The 22,218-nt window shown below is 36.2% G+C and overlaps 2 protein-coding genes across 2 annotated transcripts in view; both read left to right on the top strand.

Annotated features, from left to right (window-relative positions):
- LOC133518168 (LIM/homeobox protein Awh) overlaps positions 1-22,218 on the top strand; it is a 78,341-nt gene that overhangs the window by 21,295 nt on the left and 34,828 nt on the right. The gene's annotated exons all lie outside the window — the stretch shown is intronic.
- LOC133518015 (uncharacterized) lies at positions 4,923-15,095 on the top strand. Its single transcript, XM_061851555.1, has 2 exons — positions 4,923-10,511; positions 13,671-15,095. Exon 1 carries the CDS (start codon positions 8,061-8,063, stop codon positions 9,042-9,044), a length of 984 nt encoding a protein of 327 aa, XP_061707539.1. The 5' UTR covers positions 4,923-8,060; the 3' UTR covers positions 9,045-10,511; positions 13,671-15,095.

The following is a 22,218-nucleotide window of genomic DNA, read 5'->3' as shown; positions in this document are numbered from 1 at the left end:
GATAGTCCGGCGGTTCCTCTCTCTGCGGCCCTGACCATCGGCAGCTTGGGCCCTGCCCCGCTGCTTGCGGCACCCTAGGTTAGGTTTTTTATGATGTGTTTATATCTTTTGTATTGTTTTGTAAGTATTTTTATATTTTACTTTTATACATATATATTGTAAAAAACCTAACGTAAGAGAAAAAAATGAAATGAAGAGAAAGAGTTTGTGCGGTGAATGGGTGTCACAATTCATCACTAAATAAAAACAAATCACCTGATACATCGCGCACACGCGTAAGCATCGAGTTTAATATGATATTTTTACGTAATTGCAAATACAAAAATCCAAACCTTCATCAGCCGCCATTGCTTATAAATGTTGCCAGTTAAATGAATAATTTTTTCTCCAAATGAGCCATGACGTTTACATTTTAAAATAAGTACGCTTACTTTAAGTTCCTTGTATTATTAAAGAAAATTATATTTTTCATTATTTTATTTCAAATTATGTTTTTTCTTATAAAATTAATCTGAATAATTTTTATTTTATGTTGTTCGTTTTAGAAATCCGACACTATAGCGCTAATTGTTTGTAAATAGGTATTAAAATGTATTCTAATATAGTATTTTTGCATATTTGTAAAATAAAATAGTAAAAGCTTATTTATTTAAACCTTATTGCCAAAAGGCGTGGCTCTCCACGCGATTTCGTCGCGTCGCTATTTTTATTGAATTTTTATGCCAATAGGCACGACATAGTGATAGCAAAATACTTATGTAACATCTTGTAATCTGTTGTAATGTTGTACAAATAAAATCTTTGAATCTTATAAGTACATGCGGTCCGCGTCCGGATCAATTTTGGTATCTAGCAGTGGTTGCCGCGCACCGCTACGGAACGATTTTGTATTAGGTAAATGACCTATGTATTTGACATTTGCTGCAGTAATGCAGTCGACCGCAGCAGTATTGCAACACTCAATTTTGAGGGTTCAATGGAACCCTAAAAAGCTGTTTGTTACAAATTTAAAAATCTACACACTTCCAAATTATTGATAACCAAGTATAAGAATGATGTTAAAATACCCATACTCTGACGGGAATAAATATATACTGACAACACATTTTTGTATACTTGTGTGCGTTTCTGAGCGTAAGACACGAGCGTCGCACGCACACTTCGATCGTGTTCCGGCTTCACTTTTGGCTGATTAGCCGCATGGCGACTATCGGTCTCTGTTTATTATGTCTGTGGGATAAACTAAACCTAACTTAAAATTATGTGCGAGTGAGAGCGGGTGACAAGGTGTGTGTGTGTGTGTGTGTGTGTGCGCATGCGTGCGTGCGTGCGTGTTTGTGTGTGCGCGCGCGCGCGCGTGTGTGTGTGTGTGTGTGTGTGACTAGTAGACGACAGCCCTAAATATAAGAACGTATTATGTCTTCAGTATCATTGTACGACAGGGTCGCAAACCATTTTTTGAGTTTATATTTAACATTTCATAAGGTACATGTTTTAGATCACATATTTAGTAAACAGAATTATAAACAAATGGGTGCATGTAGGAAGCAAACCTCTTGGCGTGAGATGTTTGGACAACAGGTACCGGGACTCTGCTCATAATGAAGTCTCTTATCGGTGAATTTACAATACTCTTATGAACTCTGGACACTGCTTTGAGAATAAATAATTGTCTGACTCTGAGGAACCCAGTTTCATTAGGTATACAGCGAGTCGGTAGGAAATCTTATAGGTTTTCTTAGCATGAACTAAACCAGAACTTATCGTTATCGTATCTCATTCGTCGAATCGGGCCGATAGGGTTCACCCTTCGACTTTTTAACGCCTCTAAGATAATATTTGTTTTGTGAAATAATATAATATTATAATAACCTACTTAAATAAAATTAATTAACGGTGTCAATGTTGTAATAGTGGTAGGTGGTCTATTATACAAGTATCTTTTACAACTTCCTCAACGGTAGGTAATGAAATAACTCCGGGTTTGTAACAGGCGCAAATATTTAAACGTCGAATTAGTAGGCGGTCTTCAGTTACCCCCTAAAAGTCCTCATTACCTAAATCATTAGCAAATCACGGCAGATAAATCGATATTACAATACAATACAAATACTCTTTATTGCACACCTCAATACAGAAACAATACAAATAATACAACACATTAAGAAGAGGTAAACAACAGGCGGTGTTATCGCTAAAAAGGGAAACACAAAACAAAACAATACGAGTATATCAGATACAAATATATATATATATATAATGCCAGCTATAAGTATGGAAAAGGAAGCGGATAAAAGTATTACGGAGCATATAAAAAGTGAAGTTTAATGAGTCTCTTGAAAGAATTAGGACATTGAGGACATAGGATAGCTTGAAAAGTGAAAGAATTATTATAAAATTTAGAAGAGGATGATGGTACAGAAGGAAGCAAGTTCTGGGAGCACCTAGCAGAACGGAGGTAGCTGAAACGGTTCTTGAGATAGCGGGGAGTTGTGGGGTTAAAAAGAATGGAATACGGAAGGGACAAATCGTAAGAGTTACGACGTAAGCGAATAGGGAGCCACTTGAGCTGCGAACGGAAGTGAGAGACATGGTCTTATTTGCGTAACCCAAATATAAACCATATGCCAACATTTTGGATACGCTCAAGCTTATAAAGTTGCTCCTCAGTGAGATCGAGATAAGCAACGTCAGCGTAATCCAGAATAGGGAGGAGAAGAGTTTGTGCGAGAGCAATTTTGGTAGGAATGGGAAGGAAGTTCCGTAATCTCCTAAGTGAGCTAACTGCCACGAACATCTTCCTGCTGACTTCGGCCACCTGAGGTCCCCACGATAAGGTACTGTCCATAATGATGCCAAGGTTTTTTACTTGCTGCGAGTAGGGAATCAAAACACCATGAAAGTACATAGGTGAGAGGTTGTTAAAGTCGATTCTGGGAAGCAGTTTTGGGCTACCTATTATAATAGTCTGTGTCTTTGACGGATTAACTTTTAGGCCAAAACTGCGACTCCATTTCGAGATTTCTTCTAAGTCGCTATTCACCCTACAGATAATGGACGCGAGATCTCCAGTCACGCCCTGCGAGTAAATTTGAAGATCATCAGCATAAAAGTGATAATGTGAAGTAAGGTTAGAAGTAATTGAATGAATGACAATGGAGAACAACAAAGGAGACAACACGCCACCTTGCGGAACGCCAGCCAACGTGTTGCACCAAGAAGAAAGGAAATCATCCACCTTTATGCGCTGCCGACGACCAATCGAGTAGCTACGAAATCATTCCACTACCGCAGGAGATATTTTGAGGGAGCGTAGTGTTCCAAGGAAAATATCCAAGGAGAGGTATTAAACGCATTGCTAAAAATCTGGCAGCGTTAACACCGTCAATTTTTGATCATTCATCCCCGCCCGGATGTCGTTAGTGATCTTCACGAGTGCTACTATGCCCAGGACGGAAGCCAGACTGGAAGGGATTTAAAAGATTATTTTCACGTCAGCAGCTGGAACAAGGGTAATTTACTGCTTAAAAACAGTAAGCACAATCGCATTTTGCTCATTGAGTAAGACAAAATAATTCAAGTGACCTTTATATTCGAACGTCATTTCAACGTGCAGGGCCTAATACAAGTTCGAAATATTTGGATTCTATTGTCTTTGTCCCTTTCACGTCAGTAGCAAAAAGAAAGAGACAAAAAAGTGCATACGTAATTCAACGGTATATTTACGGTTTATAATAGACGCCCCGAAATAAGTCAGACCGCATCGTTCCAAAAACCCTACGAGTCTTCATTCGTAATAATAATAGGTAATTAATTTACGAAATAAAAGTTTAAAATTTAATAAAATCACCATATTCTACGTATTTTATTATACAATCAAAACAATTAACTTAAAAAATACGCAATTGTCACGCAAATTAAATAATTCTAAAGCCCGACCAGAAATATATGATCATTGTCAAGAGGGCGCTGTTATTCTCATATATAGGGTGACAGTTCAGTTTAGTATGAAAAATTTAGTTCCAATGAAATTCCAGAATATGGCGCGTGGTCATATTTTACTGGTCAGGCTTTACTTTTTACGATCTCTACTACAGTTGACAAATAGTCCTAGCTTACAAAGTATTATTTTACAAAAAAAAGTTGTCGATTGAACTGTCAATTGATGTTCGTTATTTCATTATTTCCGTATTATTTTATAGAAATTTCTTTCGTTTTGTTTTATTGCGGTAATTAAACTTAATTGTTAGAATACCTTAAGAAAACATGAGTAAAATAGTGATGAAGACGGATTACATTTTTTCAGGTTGTATTAAATTTTTACCTTCAAACATGTTCTTAGTAAGAACTTCTTACTGCTCTCGTGAAAAATTACTACACGAGATCAAAGTTATTTACATCTCGTGCGCTTTCTTGAGCGTAGTAAGGACTACGCTCAAGATTCTAAATTAGATTCACTCGTTATTGAATCTATTATAGAATCTTTCGCTTGCATGGGACTCAAAATAAGCACTTGAAGAAATATCAAACTTGGCTCTCTGTTGTACATTATGTCATGTCTATTGATGAATATGTTCTGAAAAAACCGAGAAATGCCAAATATTTATAGTTTTGAAACTATACGCTATGTGTAATAGACGAATAGGTAATGCGTTTGCATAGGCACAGTAAGCATGACGTCAAGCGTGAGATGGCACACAGGCACGCAGCGGTGACGTCACTCCGAGTCGGAAGGTAACGGGGCGCCACGCCCAGCCCCGCCCCGCAGTCGGAGAGGCCGGGTGAACCCTCCTGTTGGCACAGCTACCGTGGCCGCGTACTGCCAAACGATTCACATAGGACAGCTTGTTTTAAGCTACAACCATTTATTGGTCATTTGTATGTATGACATCCAATACCTAGACCCCGGTTGTGTTGGAAGTACCATTGTCAGGTTTTCTTCAATATACTTATTTACGAGTAGGTACGTAAAATATGGGTCCTAATTGTTTTTCTCTTTAGGAAAAAGAACAGATAGTTTTCTTTACGAACTTAAATCTTTAGGGTATCTAAAAAAGGGGACATATCTAGTGGAAACTTTAACGAATAAAGGGAGTTCCGATCAAATACAACAATATTATTGAAATACATTTTTAAGATCTATGGTGTTTTGGTCCTTGAATCTGCGCCCCAGTATGCCCTGCATACCTACTGTTAAGAGAAAAGGGGACTATTGAGGTGGCCGCTTCTCCATACAAAACGTAGTCCCCATTTTCCTCTCTGGAGTTGGATTAACATGATTGAAAATATCAATTACATATTTTGGAAGTTTATACCTACCGCAAGCTTTTATAAAAAAAAAATGCATGGTATTTGCTTTTCGCTCCTAACTCTAACAATATAATCAAAAAGTCGAAAAAGTTAAACGAAGAGGCATAGGTAGCTGTGATTAAGACGAAAGTGGAGGACCCGCGTTAAATCGCTTTTTCATACAAACGTAGTCCTCATTTTCCTCTATGGATAATAACATTATTGAAAATATTTTGACACAATTTGTTGTATATCAAATTTTTTATTATTATAAGAATTAGGAGCATTTAAACATTTGTATGAAATCTGTTTTCGCTCCTAATTTTTATAATAAGTAATCAAAAAAATTAAAAAGTCAAACGTGAGGCACAAGAATTATTAATATACATCAAATTATGTAAAAATATCTTGCAGAATTTCAATATCCAAAGAGGAAAATGGGGGCTACGTTTGTTTGGACAAACGGCCGTCCTCGTTCCTCTAAATAGTTATTGTACCTATTTGTCCTTACGTACAAGCCGTATTGACCTTACTGTGGGAGTAGGTCGGCTTGTGTAAGATTGTCTCATAATTTTTATTTATTACACAATAAATTGTGTAAAATGATTTTCCATAATGTCAATATGTAGGGAGGAAAATGGGGACTACATTTGTATGGCGAGCAGCCGTCCACTATCTTAAATTAAATATTTATATTGGTCAAATTACGGTATTAGAAGCCGCCTTTGTTTTTACAATATACAAATACCTACGTTTATTTCATTACTTTTTATAGCAGTCATAGGTACAAATATGTATGAGGTAGGTAAGTAGTCCATCTTAGGTACAAAGTGTAGGTATGTAAGTATTTATCTCATCAATGTGCAACAATTTGATCGTGTAAGTAATGAAAAAGGTGCGGGTACAGCTTGCTGGATTTAAACCCGCCCTTGGTCAGCTAATTGAAGAGGTATCGGTATCATTTAGCGAATTGTACAATTGACATAAAAAAATGAGAACATTTAGTAGGTAACAAGAGTTTTTACGGGGCAATTAACACTGGAACAGAATAATAAATAACATGTATTGTGTATCATGGAGTTAAAAGTCAAAGTCAATATATTCTTTATTCAAATAGGCCTAGCAACAAGCAAGTTTAAATCGATAAATTTTACAAATATCATCATCAGTAATTACCTAAAAGTTAACTTTATGAACGCATCCCTCACCGGGCTGGTAACGTGTATATCCTGGAATTCCTTTTGATGATTCATATGCAATATTATAGGTACGTAGGTCACATCCACTTTATATTTATAATAGTGAACTTTAAAACAAATATATAATGAATATTTTACCAATCCACATATTTTGACTAAGGTGTAGAATTTGTGAAGTTAGGGCTTGTAGAGTTAGAATCTTTTGGCTCCACATGATATCTGATAACTTTTTTACAGTGCGAGCCTTTTGGTTTCGTCTTGGCAACATTTTACATGATTTTTTTGGTGAGATAGTTTTTTGAAACCTATTATGTATGTTCTTATATTAGTGTTTATGAATGTATTCGCTATGTGCACGATTCTCACGCAGCCTAGCATCCGCAAATCTAAGGGAAAACGCCAATTCACTACATCTTATAAAACTACTTCAAAACTAAAAACTGAACTGATTTTCATACGACTTTCATCTATCAATAGAGTGATTCTTGAAGAAGGTTTAGGTATAAGTATGACTTGTTAAGGTTTTGTGTAAATATAGTTGAAATATAACGACGTATATTGATGATTTACAGAAGACGACGCTTTATGATATACAGAAGCTGTTTTGGCCGCTATAATACATGTTAAGGCTAGTGTTATAGCTCAAAGTGAATTGTACAACCTTAACATCTATTTGAGTTATCAGCAGGTGCAATTTGCACTAAGGTTCTAATTATAGCTCTTTGTATCACTTACAGTTGAATAGAGAAGTTATTATATGCTATAATAGATCATGTAGTCGTAAAAGAGCGTTAGGTATCCAGTACCTTATTATGTACATCTTATACTGTTATTAGATTACTAACTTACAAGCTAAGCCTATAGCGCCATGTTAAGATGACTGATGAATCAATAAGCAAATCGAAAACTATAAATTGGAACGTAAATACTGAAAAAAAAATGCATAGTACTCAATATTGACCTTATGTTAGTATGCATTACTATACTTAACACCGGACTTCACGAATATTGTTTAATTTTTCGAAAATTAAATATGGTGGATCACAATTGAAAATCCGTTATATTTTGATAAATATACCAAGGATCATGGACTTTTTAATTTTTTGTTAATAATACATATAGTTATTGACAGTGTAATTACTTTAGCCGTCATAAATCTGCAGATAACGCTGGTACCAAAGCACTAAAATATTTCCTTTTACTTATTTCATTACGCCATTAGATTTCACTTCAAGCTGTCACAAGGAAAGCTTACGAACAATAATACAATAAAAAAACCGGACAAGTGCGAGTTGGACTCGCGTTGTAAGGGTTCCGTACATCACAGGATTTTTCTCTCTCACCATCTCTGCAAACTGTAACGCCACGTATGTACCTATATCAGGCATCGCCCGACTATATCAAGTACCTACTACGAGACGAGAGCATCGAATCATGAGCAGAGCGCCCTGTAAGTTGACCCGTTAATATGAGGGTGCCTTTGGTGCCCAGGACTTTACGTCGGCCTTCGCCCGACTCTTTGAGTAGGTATGAGGACGCCGTAAGCGCAAGCCAAAGACTAAACAAACAAACATGGAATGTGACAATTTCATGGAAAGGATAACGAATATGGGCTGCGATAAGATGCAACCCAAGTTTGTGTTCCGTAAGAATTTTGAAGTTAAAGTTCCAACAAGGGCTGAATGGACCGAAGGTCTTCAAGCACCAAATTCGGATGAAAACGACATCATATGGTACACAGACGGGTCCACGATAGTATCTGGTACGGGGGCAGGCATTTATGCAAATGACTTCAGTTGTAGCATAAGCATGGGTAATTACGTCACTATCTTCCAAGCCGAGACGTACGCTATAATTGCCTGTGTGCATGAGAATATAGTTAGGCAAACCCAAGGGAAGAATATCTATATGCTCAGAGACAGTCAGGCTGCACTCAAGGCGCTCATGGCGCTCAGAGTGGACTCTAGACTGGTATACAATGGTGTCCAAGCTCTGAACAAGCTTGGAAGACAAAATAGAGGGCAACTGGTATGGATTCCAGGGCACGAGGGATTCATAGGCAATGAAAATGCAGATGAACTTGCCAGAGCCGGATCCGTAAGTGACCACATAGGTCCGGAACCATTCGTGGGGCTCTCACAGGGAATCATTATAACGGCTATCAAAGACCACACTAAGACCAGACACCAAAAAGAATGGGACAGTCTGACGGGTCTAAAGCACTCAAAGCTCTTCATACAAGGAGTAGACTCCGGTTGGAGCAAAAAGCTATGGAAACTTAGCAGGAGACAACTCCAAATTATAATAGGGGTGTTTACGGGCCATTATGGGGTCAAAGGGGTTTTGGCCAGGATGGGACACTCCGACAACACCGATTGTCGAATGTGTGGTGAAGAGGAAGAGACAGTAACACACCTAATGTGTGAATGTCACGCCCTCGCCAGACAAAGAATGAAGGACTTTGGAGCAGGCTATCTGGAACCAAAGGAATTCAAAAGGCTACCCATAAGATCCATTATCCGGCACATGGAAATGGTCAAAAAAGCTCTTGAGTAGCTAATGGAGCTTTCCTTAGGGGGCAACTACACAAAAGATCCCTATGGGTCGAAGTGTATCCGCAAGGGCCCCCGAAAATTAGAAGATAAGATAAGATAAGCGCCAGACACTGGTCAGCGCGCAGCGCGTCTCATACGTCAGGCTTATCAGTCGAAGCGTCAAGGGCGCTTCAAGCACTGTAGGTGAGGGCGGCCCAGGACAGGAGCGCTCACAGCGGGCTTAGTTCAACTTTGTAGCATGTGGGCGCCGCGCCCGAGAAGTATTTGTATATACGCCTGCGGCCCGTGGTTGGAAGACAATATCATAATTAAAACATGCTACGTATACCTATATAACTGTAAACAAAAACCATAATACTTATTTTGCTTTACCAAAATCGAATTACGCGCGTAGGTATAGTATAGGATCCCGACTACGATTGCGGATTCGAAATCTACTTTCCCTGCGAAATCCTTGTTTTAGTGGATCAATCAGGTGTATGCAAGCAATCCCAAAACAAGAGCTAACAATACCATGGTATGTTCTTTGAAATGTGCTACACGGTATCATTCTTTAATTATTAGAGTCCATCTGAAAAATTTTTGCACCGCCTTTAATAGCACAAAAAGTGGAAGGGTTATTATACAATTTATTTACCTACAATAAAGACGTTTCGAGTGACACCTCATTGCAATTTTAGAGATAAAGAGACAGAGAGAGAGAGAGAGAGAGAGAGAGAGAGAGAGAGAGAGAGAGGATTAGAGCCGGCGTAACTTTATTCGACGTTCATTAGTTTTGTAATGTGCCTGCTTGAAAATAAGTTTTATCAAAAATATTTTTTTAAACAAGCTCGCTTTATCGCTGACTGTACTTTTCTTTCCACAGGCGACTATAAATACACATCGAGAGAGGTTGCGTTGTTTTATAACGAGGTCTAATGACCACCTCCTGTCATCATCATATCGGCTCGATTATCTTAGAAGTTTGAGGAAACAGATAAACACATACTGCTTTTGCTTTGCTGTAGTCGGCTAAAATATAAAAAACAAGATACTTACTTCGTTAAGCCATCACCGCGAACTCACAATGGCCATAACTCTTAAGTGCCATAGACGTTAAAGGCGCTTAAGTCCTTTGAGCCGATCATCGATATATTTAATAAATTCCAACAAAATGATACAACAGAGAAATTCTATGTAACTATCAAACTTGGTCACAAAATTTCACCAGAGTCGACGCCTTCGCAGCGGCAATTAGGGTAACTCATAACTTAAGTTTTTTTTCTTAAGTCCGACTTACCCTTAACTGACAGATTTCTAATAGATTTTCCTGTGATCTATAGATTAAGAACTATATTGTGTATTTTTTCAAAATTTTAGATCCAGTTGTTTCGGAAATAAAGGCCATAATAAGCCCTTCCATTTGAAATATAACACGATATACTTTGCAAAACTTTTATTTTTAATTTTCTTGTTTACTCCCCAAAACGTCGGTGCGAATTAAAAAATCGCTATGTGTTTTTGAGCTACTTTTCAGGAGACGAAAAAAACTGTTTATATCTCTGTACGTAAATATTTGTTACACCTTTATTTTTTATATAAACGATCTATAGTTTTTACATGGTAAACATGAAGAAAACAAACAGTTTTTTCGTAGAAATTTATTATAGGAATTAAAAACCAGAATTTGGCTACATAGCGATTTAAGTTTGGTTCACTTAAAATAGTCATGTGCGAAATTGATACATGGCGATTTGTTGCCAACGTTCTGTAGCACAGGAGATGTTACATAGCGGATATTATAATGAGTTAATACAAATTTTGTTGCTTGATTTTTATCATTTTAAAGTATTTTAGTTATTAATTACAAGTGAAGTTTTCCTTTTTTACTTAAATCAGTAAAAGTATCATTACTGTCGGAACAAATGTAAGATATATACTCAAACTAGAGGAATAAATCCAGATACCTGGTACCTATATATAATTTATATTTATTTTAAGAAATCCCGTATTCTTATTCAAAATCACTGAACAAATCACACTTTATTTTTTTAGTATTTTAAAAACTCAAGTTGATTTACATTTTTTACACATTAAGATTATCGTAAAAGTAATGGTAAACTTTGTGTACTTATATAATATATGTTTTTAATGATTGTAAGCCACTATATCTCGCTGGATCAATTTTTGGACGAGTATAATATGGTACCTACTGGTTCATTAGCTTCATTCTATTCATGTCTTCGTTGTGGTAAGAGCTTGAATGTGGCGGTGTGTCGCATTTTGTTTTTATCAGGCATAATACTCAAGAAACTATCTGGCAAAGTTTCATAATAATAAAAAAATATGGGATCTAAATAATTTATAATTGTAAGATTGAGTAGGCCTTGCGTGCCCCATGCAGGTTATGTACCTAGTCAGTTGGTGAATAAATTGGAGGTTTGAATTATGTTAAATTAATAAATTTTAGGTTCAAATTGGACACTGTCAACTTCCATCATAGTGTGGCCTTTCTCCAATATGAGTTTTTCAATTTTGATAGGTACTCGAAGAAGCCAAAAAAATTAGACAAAGCAATGCTCAAGACTTTGTTTCTTTTGCTAGGAAGAACAACCATCAGATATGAGGTAAACTTTTTTATAAGCAGTGTCGTGTTAATTTATGAACTACCTCACTGTTGATATCCAAAAAAAAACACCATGGAACATTCTGTATGCGGATGATATAGTACTTGTTAGTAAAGACCTGAAAGAACTGGAGTCAACACTAGAGCAGTGGCGAGAAACTGAAAAATGCTGGACTGGAAATAAGCAGAAATACGACGGAGTACATGCACTGTAACTTTTCAAAGTCTCCGAGCAACGCAACCATACATATGCAGGACACTCCTCTATCAAAGGTTGCGTCCTTTGAATACCTCGGTTCTATCCTGGCAAGCGATGGAACCATAGAACCCGACGTCTCGAATCGCATCAGTACCGGATGGATAAAGTGGAGAGAAAAAGGTAAAGGGAAAAGTCTACAAGACTGCGGTCAGACCAGCCTTGCTATTTGGTGCGGAATGTTGGCCCCTTAAAAAGAAGCAGAAAGATCAACTGCACGTAGCAGAAATAAAAATGCTGCGATGGTCAGGAGGCGTTACTCTGCTCGACAAACTAAGAAACGAGTACATACTTTCCGAGTATTTAAGACCAATTCCGGAGAAAATATGTGAGTGGAGATTCAGATGGTACGGCCATGGAATGAGACGCCCAAAAGATAACAGTGCTTGACATTGACACCGGACCGAGCGGACGAGGCAGGCCCCGAGACACGTGGACATCTAAAATAAACCAAGATCTAAAGTTAGTCCAATTAGATCCACAGACGACCCAGGATGGAATGGCCTGGCGAAGATTGATTAGAAGAGCCGACCCCAACTGAAATGGGACAAGGCGAGGACAAATAGGAAGAAGAAGAAGTCGTGTTATGTTATACAACATTATGTTATGTTGTTCAGCCACAAAACAAGTTGCACACACACCGCCTTGTCTTTCATGCTATACATATATATTCATAGATATTTTTTATCTTTTTTGACATAGGGCATGTAGTTAGTTATGTATTGCCATTTTCTGTTCATCGTTCAGTTTGTTTGGCTACCAAGAGCTTAGGGCAGGGAAGGGCACTCTGCATGTCCATTGTGACTACTAGAACCGTTGAAGAATGTGTAAATCGTAGGTTTCTTGGGGTACATTATCTTCCTTATAGCCTATGCATGGATCACATTCATCTTTTCTCGGTTTGAAATTAGTCATTTTCTTTTCTTTAAATTTTCAATAAATAATTTACGTGTAACTGACCCCAAAAAGGTTCTCTCAACATATGTCCAAATACTGTCTCGTCTACAAATGACTAGGGACAACAGGCACTTGTTCTAGCCACGGGTCCACAAATCTACATTTAGAAATTTTAGGTGTTGATGTTGGAATCATACAGCTATTAATTTTACGTATCTAAGAGGTACTTGGGGTGGAACTTTAAATTCCTAAGAGAAAAGGGGACGGTCGGTTCCTCTCTGGATATTGATATTTTGTAAAATATGTTTAAATAATTTGATGTATATTAACCATATCTATACCCCTAAGTTTGACTTTTTTCTATTTTTTTAAATAATGTGACAAATAGGGTACCTATATATTTACAAACAGACAGAAACAAATAAACAGATTTCATTTTTTTTTAATACTCCTAAATCTTATAATAATTAGAAATTCACAATAATTCTAACGTAGGGGCAGAGCTGTGGTTTATGTCCAACAAATAGTGTCAAAATATTTTCAATAATTTTAATATCCAGAGAGGGAAATGAGGACTACGGTAGGTAATTCACTCCACAAAAATTCGCCATGTGCAACATATTGCCATGACCCTCGACGGAAAACAGTGCATTTAAATTCGCTATGTGCCAAATACCACATAGCTACTTTTTTCTTCCCAACTTTGTTCTGCGAGCACATAGCGGAATTAGTTATTTTTTAAACTAATAAAGATATCAAAAAAAGTGTTTAATGGGTCGACGGGGAATTAAAAAAGGAATTAAAATATGAAATAATAAAAAAATCATAAAAAAACACATAGCGATTTTTTTATTCGCACCGACGAAAAGTGGCCCCTATGTTTGAGATTCATTTATTTAACATACATGTCCGTCTTTGGATCACAGATTTACATATATGTACCAAAATTTCAACTAAATTGGTCCAGTAGTTTCGGAGCAAATAGGCTGTGACAGACGGACAGACGGACAGACAGACGCACGAGTGATCCTATAAGGGTTCGGCCGTTTTATCTTTTTGAGGTACCGAACCCTAAAAATGGAAACATCTTCAACCAAAGTAGATAGTGACAAAGGAAAATAATGTGCAATTAACTTGTAAGTATTGACTATAAATGCTTATATAGGTACCATCTAAATCTGAAAATATCATCTACATTATATATCTACTATGACTACTACTCAAGTAATGAATAGTCACTTATTTAGCACTCTTTAACTCATAAGTACTTAATTAACGCTATTATTTCAACCTCTAACCCTATTATAGCGCCGTTTTCCAACCTAAGGTTATAAAAATGTGTGAGGGGTATTACGGGGTTGTAGCTGACTAATAATAATGTATAACTCCTAATTTTAGAACGTCAATAGAACCTCAGGAGTAATCAAACGCTTATACTGATCTCTTTTATCCCTTATATTTAGCGCCTAATATTAGTTGGGAATATTAGTTGGGTGTCGAGTGTCGACCCGTAAAATTGCGGCGCGCCACCGAATAGAGGCAGGCGGTGGCGTGACGCCGGCGATGTGGCCAAATTTTGCTGACCTTGGAGATATTTCCTTAAAATCTTATCGTATTTTTTGCTTTAAAACCCGTAGAGAAGCTCGGATCAAAAACCAGATGAAACGAAAAGTGTTAAGGCGCGTAGGCTTATATCTCTGTAACTATAATACCCATACGTATAGTTTTGATATCAATGTATAAAGAAAAGTAGCAATTTCTCGGAAATGTATGAACTGCTGACATAGATGGCACTGAGTTTGCGCTGGAAACGACGCATTTGGAGCTAAAATCACCCCTATTTGCGGTGTTTATTTAGTAATTACTTATCAGTCTATAACCGTGCAAGTGCGCCTAAAGAAAGAATTTTTACCATACGAGTACTGTGTGCCACAGGAGGAAATAGAAATTGTAGGTTTAAATAGAACGTGAGTGGAACCGAAACATTTTAAAGGAAATACTTTTGAATGGTTTATTTAAACGCAAAATCATTCCTTATTTTTTATATGCTCTCGCCACAATATTATCTATATGTTCAATAAAGGAGAGTTTAGCGTCCAGAGTAATCCCTAAATCTCGGATTGACGACACACGTGAGACACTGCTACTAGCTAATTTATAATCAAAAGTAGCTATAGGATTGTGCTGGCAGTTGATATTAGACTCTTTTATCTTCGACGAAAGCAGGTTACAGCTATCTATTGGTCTGTAGTTGGACGGATTTGAGCGGTTTAGGGTTCGGGTCCTGACTTCCACGAGGTCAAAGACGCTTTAAGACCAGTGCCAACTCCATATATCCGTACATATTACACAGTACGTTAATGCCTTACATTCAGGACATACGTTGGCATTAATATGTCAACGTTGAAAGTATTTTAAATTAATTTTATACCTGCATATTCTAACACATAAAAATGTCACGTTAAGGACAGTGGGATTTTTCATTTTAAGAATGCTACCTCAATTTAACAAGAAAGAGGCCACCATTAGATAGTGTAACATTTGCATATATTTGAATGAGGCTGCTGTCTTATCATATGACGGATGTTCCTTGTGACCCGCGTCATTATAAAAAACTGTAGAGCGCTGCGAATGGTGTGAAGCTGGGCATTATCCTGACGGAGCCCGCTGCGCTATTCTCCGCTTTGTGTGGCGGCCTGCCCGCAGCGCCTGCACGTCAACGACGTACCTACACGTTTTAATTTAAAAAAAAAGGCCTTTATCATCACTGTGAATAATAATGTTGTTCAAAAACAATGTAAGTTTTGGGTTTACATATAATGCAATGTATTTATATTAAACTAGCTGTTGCCTGCGACTTCGTACGCGTGGATTTGTATGTTGGTGGTTATGTACATGAGCATAGAACATTATGCAGCAAAAGGTAGCAGTAGGGATGGTTAATCACTTGTTAATAATTATACAATGCATGAGATATCTCGTACACAACCTACGAAGTTTCATGCCCCTAAGTGAAAAAATTGTTCTCGATATAATCCCTCTCAATCCCTTAAGAAGATTTTCAAGTCCACTATTCCAATCGAATGCAAACTTTTTTTCACCAATTTAGGGGATTAATATAAACTTTCAATGAACGCCATTTTAACTCCCTTGGGGAATTAATTTCTAAAATACTGAAATCACTTTTCTTGTATGCTATTATTGTTACTTTTTGCAACATTTCAAGATCACTATTTAAAAAAAAATTGTTCCCGATGCAAACTTGCAACCCTTTTTTCACTAACTTACGGAATGAATTTTCAAAAAAGGTGATATGTATCAGTTTTCGTCTATTTGAATATAGATGTAATGCCCGTTTACCAAGTTTCAAGTTCCTAGCTTAAAAGAAAACTCGTACCACATATAAGCTTCTATCCCCTTTTTAACCCCCTTAGGGGTTGAATTATCAGAACGTTAAAATTTATTTTTTTAATCTTACATTATTTTATGTATGAAGTTTTAAAGCATTTGGAATGGATTCAAACATTCAACCCCTATTTAACCCTTTTAGGAGAAGAATTTTTAAAAACGCTGAAATATTTTTTTTTATTCTAATAATATGCCCATATACAAAGTTTCACGTCCCGCACTAAAAAAAAACGTTTTAACTCCATACAAACTTTCAATCCACTACCTACAATTCACTACAATTCACTACCTTGGGGGGATGAATTTTCAAAAAAGCTTATAATTTTTTTCTTCTCTTTTAATGAAGTACCAATTTGCGAAGTTTCAAGTTCCTAGCTTAAGTTAAATTTTAAACCTCATACAAATTATCAACCCCTTTTTAACCAATTTCGAGGATGAATTTTTAAAAATGCTTAAATTACTTTTCTTGTATTTTAATAATATCCCTACATACAAAGTTTCAAATCCCGCACTCATAAAACTATTTGATCTCCATAAAATCTTTCAACCCCTTTTTACCACCTTAGGGGATGAATTTTCAAAAACGCTGAAATCAGTTTTTTGCATTCTAATAATATGCCGTGATACAACGATTCAAGTACTGCACTCTCAAAAATGTTTGATCGCCATACAAACTTACAACCCATTTTTCACCACCTTAAAGGATGAATTTAAAAAAGACGCTGAAATAAGTTTTCTTCTTTTTTAATCAAATATCTGTGTACGCAGTTTCAAGTTCCTAGGTTAAACTTAATTTTGAACCCCATACAAACTGTCAACCTCTATTTAACCCTTTTAGGGGATGAATTATTATAAATTCTAAAATAACTTTTCTTTAATTCTAACAATATGGCTTTATACAACATTTCAAGTCCCGCACTAAAAAAAAAGATAGATCTCCATACAAACTTTCAACCCCTTTTTCATCGCTTGACGGATGAATTTTTAAAAACGCTGAAGTATTTTTCTTTTATTTTAATAAAATACCTTTTTTCAAAATTTCAAGTTCCAAGCTCTAAATGAAACTTGAACCCCATACAAACCATCATCTCCTTTTTAACCCCCCTTAGGGGTGGAATTTTCAAAAACGTTGAAATAACTTTTATTTGTAATCGGCTATTATGCCTTTATAAGAACTTTCAAAGCATTGGTAATAGATTCAAACTTTCAACCCCTTTTAAACCCTTTTGGGGGATGATTTTTAAAAAACGCTGAAATTTTTTTTTCTGGTGTTTTAATAATATGACTACGTACAAAGTTTCAAATCCCGCACTCAAAAAATATTTGATCTTCATACAATCTTTCAACCCCTATTTCATCACCTTAGGGGATGAATTTACGAAAACGTTAAAATTAGTTTTCTTCTATTTAAATAAAATACCTTTTTACAAAGTGTCAAGTTCCTAGCTGAATATAAAACTTGAACCCCATACAAACTTTCATCCCCTTTTAAGCCCCCTTAGGGGTTGAATTTTTCAAAATCGCTTCTTTGCTCTTGTACACTTTATAAATGCAACCTAGTGTGTAAATTTCAACTTTCTAGCATTAGTAATTTCGGCTCTGCGTTGATGAGTCAGTCAGGACACGTGCATGTATATAGATTATTATAGATTGTCTTTTCTTGACATGTTGAGAGAAAATATCTGTAGATATACATTAAAATAGTGTAGGTACAACATAGTAAAGCCTCTCTTGTATGTAGATAGTAAGTAGGTATAAGTGTAAAGTTTTGGAGACGCATTTCGTATATCTGATGAAACAAGTAATCTTTATTAACCAAAAGTACATAAAATACATAAACAAGATGTACTTAGATAAATTTTATAACTTAAAACTAAACCTTAAATAAAACCTAAACTAAAACTACGACTACAACGAAATATAAAATACCTCCCCGAATCCCCTGCTTCCGGCATAGACCCTAAAACGCTGATGGCGTGACCTCTGCACCGTCAGACTCAACTTCTGAGCAAAGAAGGAACCCGCTCTGTGGTCCCCCGAGACACCTGAAACAAGTTATATAACTAAAAGTGAAACAATCCATTAATCATGTCTGCTAAAACAATTATATAATAACCGGCCAAGAGCATGTCGGGCCACGCTCAGTGTAGGGTTCCGTAGTTACTCTTCCGTCACAATAAGCTAAACTGGAGCTTAAAGTATAGTAAATTGTTAACCAAGGGATGAAACGGTACCTTTCACCTGAGTTAAACAAATAGGCAAATTTGCATAATCAGTACCTAATTAAAATAAGTCTTTATACTATGAAGGGAAAACTTTGCGATAACTCAAAAACAGCTAAACTGATCATGTCCGCTATAGTTTTCATTTAATGTCTTTCTTAAGCTCTTCTTCCACGATTTTTTTCATATTTTTTGGACCTATGGTTCAAAAGTTAGAGGGGGGGGGGACACATTTTTTTTTTCTTTCGGAGCGATTATCTCCGAATATATTCACTTTCTCAAAAAATGTTTTTTGAAAACCCCTATTAGTTTTGAAAGACCTTTCCAACGATACCCCACACTCTAGGGTTGAAGCGAAAAAAAAATTTCACCCCCACTTTACGTGTAGCGGAGGTACCCTAAAAAAAAATTAAATTTTTAGATTTTATTGTACGACTTTGTCGGCTTTATTGATTTATATATCCATGCCAAATTTCAGCTTTCTAGCACTAACGACCACGGAGCAAAGCCTCGGACAGACAGACAGACAGACAGACAGACAGACAGACAGACAGACAGACAGACAGACAGACGGACATGGCGAAACTATAAGGGTTCCGTTTTATGCCATTTGGCTACGGAACCCTAAAAAATATGGTAAATTTGGAGTTACTCGAGCTTCGTAGAGGCCTATTGGAATAAGTTCATATGTTAGGAATAATAAGAGGTTATATAATGTTTTATTTTTCATTGATCAGGGAAGCGTCTACAGATTAAAAAAACTGTCAAGCGCCAGTTCGTTTTACTCGCGCACCGAGGTTTCCGTACAAACTTTGAATTATCTCGTGTAACTAAGTATTAAGGCGAAATACTTTTGATCAGAAGTACTTATACTAGTAAGTATAATTGTGTACAGCGCCATCTATCGGCCAATTGTCTAAATAATTTGCGCGATATTATGCACGTATGTTGGTTTTTGAGGATAATTCTCTATCAAGTGAACCGATTTCAAAAATTGTTCTTTTAATTGAAAAATTCTTAGTCTTCAATGTAATATAGATAGAAATTTCAAGTGTAATAAACACACGTAAAGTTGGTTAAATTGCAAACTGAATTCTGAAATGCTTTTAGCCAATTAAAAAAAAGTTACCATGATAGAGGCCTGATTATATTTTTCCAGAAAAATTTATATTAATGATAATATTATGTAAACATTTCATTAATTTCTTTGGTATACCTCGGAGACCAGGGGGGGGGAATGGTATTTTTTCACATTTTCCTTCATAAATTCTAACTATAAAAATTCCCTCTTGGGAGGAGCCCATCCATTAAGTATGAATAGGTGATAAAGGCAAATAAGTTATCAATGTTTTTAGGGTTTCGTGGTCAACTAGGCACCCTTATAGTTTTGCCATGTCAGTTTGTCTGTCTGTTAGTCGGTCTCTCCGCCCGCGGCTTAGCAAACTGACCGTTATTGCTAAAAAGCTACAATTTGGAACGGGTTTATAAATTAATCACGCCGACAAAGTGGTAAAATAAAAACAAGAAAAAATAAGTTACACGTAAAGTGGCGTGATTATTTGTTCGCTTAGTATAACTATAGGCCTGTTAAAATAAATAGGTGTTGTCAAGAAATATTTTTTGGATAATTTGAATATTTTCGCCCCGAATGAAAACAAATTGAGCAAAAAGTCTTCCCTCATTAGTAAAGTACAAGTGCTGCGAAGCTACTACCTTTTGTTTGTGCTTGTTATGCACATCTTTCAAGGCGGGCTGTAGTGACGGATGGTTAACTACGGAACCCCACACTGAGCTTAGCCCGACACGACCGGTTATTTAGGGTTCCGTAGCCAAATGGCAAAAAACGGGACCCTTATAGATTCGTCATGTCCGTCTGTCTGTCCGTTTATGTCACAGCCACTTTTTTCCGAAACTATAAGAACTATACTGTTCAAACTTGGTAAGCAGATGTATTCTATTTTTAAAAAATTATTTGTAAAAATTTGGGGGTTCTCTATACTTTGAACTGAAACTCAAAATGGGGTATCTATTTTTTATGGTCTTCAAAAATGATATTGAGATTTCTAATATATTTTTTTTCTAAACTGAATAGTTTGCGCGAGAGACACTTCCAAAGTGGTAAAATGTGTCCCCCCCCCCTGTAACTTCTAAAATAAGAGAATGATAAAACTAAAAAAAATATATGATATACATTACCATGCAAACTTCCACCGAAAATTAGTTTGAACGAGATCTAGTAAGTAGTTTTTTTTTAATGCGTCATAATATTTTTTTTTCATCAAACCCATACGTGTAACCCATTTATGGATAGGTCTTCAAAAATGGCAAACAATAAGCCCCTCTAGTTTCGTCACGTCCGTCTATCCGTACGCCCATCACATGACAGCATATTTGGAACATAGGTGGGCCAAAATTCATTTCGTTGTCTTGTATTTTTGTCCCCAAAAAAGGAGTGGAGATTTTTGTATGAGATGTAATATTTTTTTTTGTTTTTCTCATGTTAAATTTAATCTACAGCTAGAAAGACATTGTTGTTTATTTGATAGAAAACACAAATACAAGCGTGACAGAGGAGTGGTCAGAAACAAGACAACGAAAATAATTTTAACCCACGTTATCGTGTATACTCGTATCGCTATTAAGTTGAGAAATTAAAATAAAATAAACATGAATATTTTTAGGGGCGCATTTCATACATGTAACTAAAAGAGAAAATGTGAGAATTTTCAGTTAATATCAACGTTTCACAGTTTTAAATAAATTTAAGGTTTCTAAACAGCGTTGTTTGATTAGGTGATTACTTTGGATAAAAACGTCAAAAATATTGTTTTTCCCCTCTTTTCTAACTTTTGAATCGGGTATACAACAAATATATTTAAAAAAATAAGAAAACAAACCTTAATAAATACTTTCCACGAAAATTATTTTGAACTTAATCGGTCGACCCATTAATGAGTTTCTGCCAAAAACTTATCTTACTAAAAGGAAGTAAATGCCGGGAAGATACGCTCTTTTGCTGGTAACTATGGTTCTTTATATTGTACGAGTATATGTAGTATAGCTGTGCCCGCGGCTCCGCTCGCGTGGTATTCGGTCTGTGTTAGTAACCGGCTCATTCACCGCTAATTTCTCTGCCTCTCCCTTGGAGGTGGAACTTGAAGTAAAGTTGACAGATGGATACGCTAGAGGACTGTAGTCTAGATAAAATATTTTACAATTAGGTACCACTTAATAAAACTACACTCGGCATTCTTCATAAGGCATTTTCAGTTTTTAGTTCATATGGCATTTTAACGCGTATAAAATGCGAGTCCCAAGTCCCAAATCGTTTGACATTTACACCGCAAACATCAGAGAATTTTTTTTTCATAGTACCCACCTTCGTAGCCATTATTAAGTGCTTAAAAGAGGCGATACGTATGAATATGGATACGATAAAATTACGATTAGGTATAATTCATGACGGAGAAAATATTTTTTTAGATAATTATGCAGTTATACGCGTGTTGATTGTGTGTGTGTGTGTGTGTGTGTTGATTTTGCCACTACTTAACTATGTAAGATTTCAAAAGGAGGAGAATCGAGGGAACTCTTCAAATATGAAAGTCATACATATAATGATTTTTGTATTTTCTTTAACAAATCTAGCATTTACATTAAAAAAAGTGACATTTGATGAAGTGGAACTGCTGATGATGATCAGAATGGAACTCTTCAACGATACACAGTACACGTTTGGCGATTTGTCCTCTTCGCTGTGTTTGTTAAGTAAATTAGATTTTCAAGA

The sequence above is a fragment of the Cydia pomonella genome, chromosome 1, assembly GCF_033807575.1.
Source record: "Cydia pomonella isolate Wapato2018A chromosome 1, ilCydPomo1, whole genome shotgun sequence".
Taxonomy (NCBI): domain Eukaryota; kingdom Metazoa; phylum Arthropoda; class Insecta; order Lepidoptera; family Tortricidae; genus Cydia; species Cydia pomonella.
Note: the sequence above shows the minus strand (reverse complement) of the source record. Positions and strands in the feature narration are given on the sequence as shown.

What these genes read in the sequence shown, in the direction of transcription:
- LOC133518015 (XM_061851555.1), top strand. Translation starts at nt 8,061, where the DNA reads ATGGAATGTGACAATTTCATGGAAAGGATAACGAATATGGGCTGCGAT.